Source organism: Chrysochloris asiatica, unplaced genomic scaffold, assembly GCF_000296735.1.
Source record: "Chrysochloris asiatica unplaced genomic scaffold, ChrAsi1.0 scaffold00018, whole genome shotgun sequence".
NCBI lineage: Eukaryota > Metazoa > Chordata > Mammalia > Afrosoricida > Chrysochloridae > Chrysochloris > Chrysochloris asiatica.
This window is the reverse complement of record NW_006408536.1, coordinates 11,577,135-11,579,924: the sequence shown is the minus strand read 5'-3', so window position 1 is coordinate 11,579,924 and position 2,790 is coordinate 11,577,135. Positions and strand designations below refer to the sequence as shown.

Genomic DNA, 2,790 nt, shown 5'->3' with positions numbered 1-2,790 from the left:
ATTATGAGGTACCAGGACATCCTTAGAAATGCATGATTTTCTATTTAAATACGCTTACATGAGCTCTTCATCTCCATAATCCCTGAATTGTGACAAGATTTCAAAGGGAAAGATCTGGAAGACAATGCCTTGGGCATGCTGGCATTTTGAAAGGAATGTCTAGTTGGAGCTATTAACTTCCTAGAAGAGAACTGGTGGGCAGCCATCAGACACAGTTTTACATTCACAACAAATGTAGATTGACAACAAGAAACTCAGGAAACACATTGTTCTAAGTGGGGGGAGTCAGAGAGTGGCCTTTTGTGAAAGAGTCATGGGTGGTCTGAGAGTCCTGTCTTGTAAAATATGGATAAATATGGTAATTTGGGGGGTAATTTGGGGTAATTTCAAAGCCACTGCCTTGATTTTCTTCTCTACCATTCCCATTTCCTGGCCTTTTTAAGTTCCCACCTTTAACTGATTCAATAGTTTCTGTGTTTAAGGGGAGAAAAGACCCCAAATTCAAATGTATTTTGTAGAGACACATTTATTAGGATTTAAGAAAAGACAAAGACAAAACATCTAGATGAGGGAGAACATCAGCATGAGGTCATAATGGTGTCCAAAGAATTCACAGCTACAAGGCGATTGATACTGTGGTTGCTGTTGTTACGTGCCTTTGAAACTCTTCCAATTCATAGTGACTACAAGGAAAACAGAACTACACACTGCCCAATCCTGCACCATCCTCACAATTGTTGTGTTTGAACCAATTGTTGCTACCACCACATCAATTCATCTCCTTGGGGGATTTCTCATTTTTTCCTGCCCTTCCACTTTACCAAGCGCAATGTCCTTCTCTTGTAACTGGTACCTTCTGACAACATAATCAGTATTCTAAGGAACATTCTGGCTATACTTCTTTCAAGACAGATTTGTTTGCTCATCTGGCATTCTTTCAATATTCCCCACCCATACTATAATTCAAATACATCTTTCACATGCATATGAGGCCATTGAAAATACCAAGGGTTGAGCTAGGCACACTTTAGTACTCCAAGTGACATCTTTAACACTTTGAAGAGATTTCTTAGCAGCAGATTTGCCTAACACAATACATTCTTTGATTTCTTGACTGCTGTTTCCATGAGCATTGATTGTGGATCCAAGAAAAATAAAATCTTTGACAAATTCAATCTTTTCTCCATTTATCATTGTGTTCTTTGTTGTTCCAGTGGTGAGGAATTTTGTTTTCTTTACACTGAGGTGCAAGCCAACTGAAGGCTTCAGTTTTTTATTTTCATCAGTAAGTATTTTAGGTTCTTTTTGCTTCAAGCAAGCTAGGTTGTATCATCTTCATATCATAGGTTGTTAATGAGTCTTCTTCCTCCAATCCTGATGGCCACGTTCTTCATATAGTCCAGTTTTTCAGATTGTTGCATCAGCATACAGATTGAATAAATATGGTGAAAGGATACAACCCTAGCACACACCTTTCCTGATTTTAAACCATTCAGCATCCCCTTGTTCTGTTCTAACAACTGCCTCTTGTTCTACATACAGGTTCCTCATGAGCACAAGTAAGTGTTCCGGAATTCCCATTCTTTGTTATGATCCTCACAGCTCAATGCCTTTGCACAATCAAGCACAAATGAACATCTTTCTGGTATTCTTTACTTTCAGCTAAGATCCATCTGATATCAGCAAAGATATCCCCAATTCCACATCCTCTTCTGAATTTGTCTAGAATTTCTGGCAGTTTCCTGTTACTGACATTTTTTATTTATCTTCAGTAAAATTTTACTTGCCTGTGATATTAATGATATTGTTAGATGATGTCTGCATTCTGCTGGATCACCTTTATTTGGAATGGGCATAAATACGGATCTCTTTCAATCAATTGGCCACGTAGCTATCTTCTAAATTTCTTGACATGGACTAGTGAGTGCTCCCAGTGATGCATCAGTTTACTGAAAGATTTCAATTTGTACTGCATCTATTCCTGGAATCTTGTTTATTACCAGTGACTTCAGTGTAGTTTGGACTTCTTCCTTCAATACCATCAATTTTTTTTTCTTTTTTCCCCAAAATCATGATTATATTTATTATTTTGCTGCTACATTAGAAGTGAAAATCAGAAAAAGCATGCAGCTTCATGAAGGTTATGGAGAAAGTGGCTTTTCTTATAGAGAGAACAAGGACTACATTCACAAAGATCTTCAATGGTGAGATCATTGATAGCATCTACCATGTGGAATTAAGCACACCAATGGGAAGTTTTAAAACAAAAGTAATGGAGCATTGACTACCTCTGCCCTCTTAGCCAGAAAGTATAGATGAGAAGACAGTAGAAGATGCCTAAAATCTCTACAACACATAGGCTTTCCAAAATCAAACCTATAAAATCAAGACACACAAGCAATGTTGAAATTTGCTCTTGGGAGGAGATCCCCATTTTATCATGTTTGAACACATTCTTTCTCCTGCTGGATAGTTTCCTTTGAGGGGAGAGTTTTTTTTTTTTTTTTCCAGTATGAGTTTTCTTCAGTTTTCTCCACTTCGGATAAATCAGGCTTATCACTCATTAAAGGCCAACCCTTGGACTGATACTATCTCTGACTCTGGGCTAGGTTAGCCAATACCATTAATTCTTGATCATATGGTACCTCTTGAAAGGGTTGAACATCAATCAATTCTTTTTGATACAGTGACTATCTTCTTTTGATACTATCTGTGTCAATTGAATGTTTTGCCAATAGAATCCTTCATTATTGCAACCCTGGGCTTAAACATTTTCTTCAGTTTGAGAAA

General features: G+C 37.5%; 1 protein-coding gene across 1 annotated transcript; it reads right to left on the bottom strand.

Annotated features, from left to right (window-relative positions):
- Nucleotides 1-2,438: 2,438 nt before the first annotated feature.
- On the bottom strand, nucleotides 2,439-2,564 carry LOC102819320 (thymosin beta-15A-like). Its single transcript, XM_006835573.1, has one exon. It carries the CDS (start codon nucleotides 2,562-2,564, stop codon nucleotides 2,439-2,441), a length of 126 nt encoding a protein of 41 aa, XP_006835636.1.
- Nucleotides 2,565-2,790: the final 226 nt, after the last annotated feature.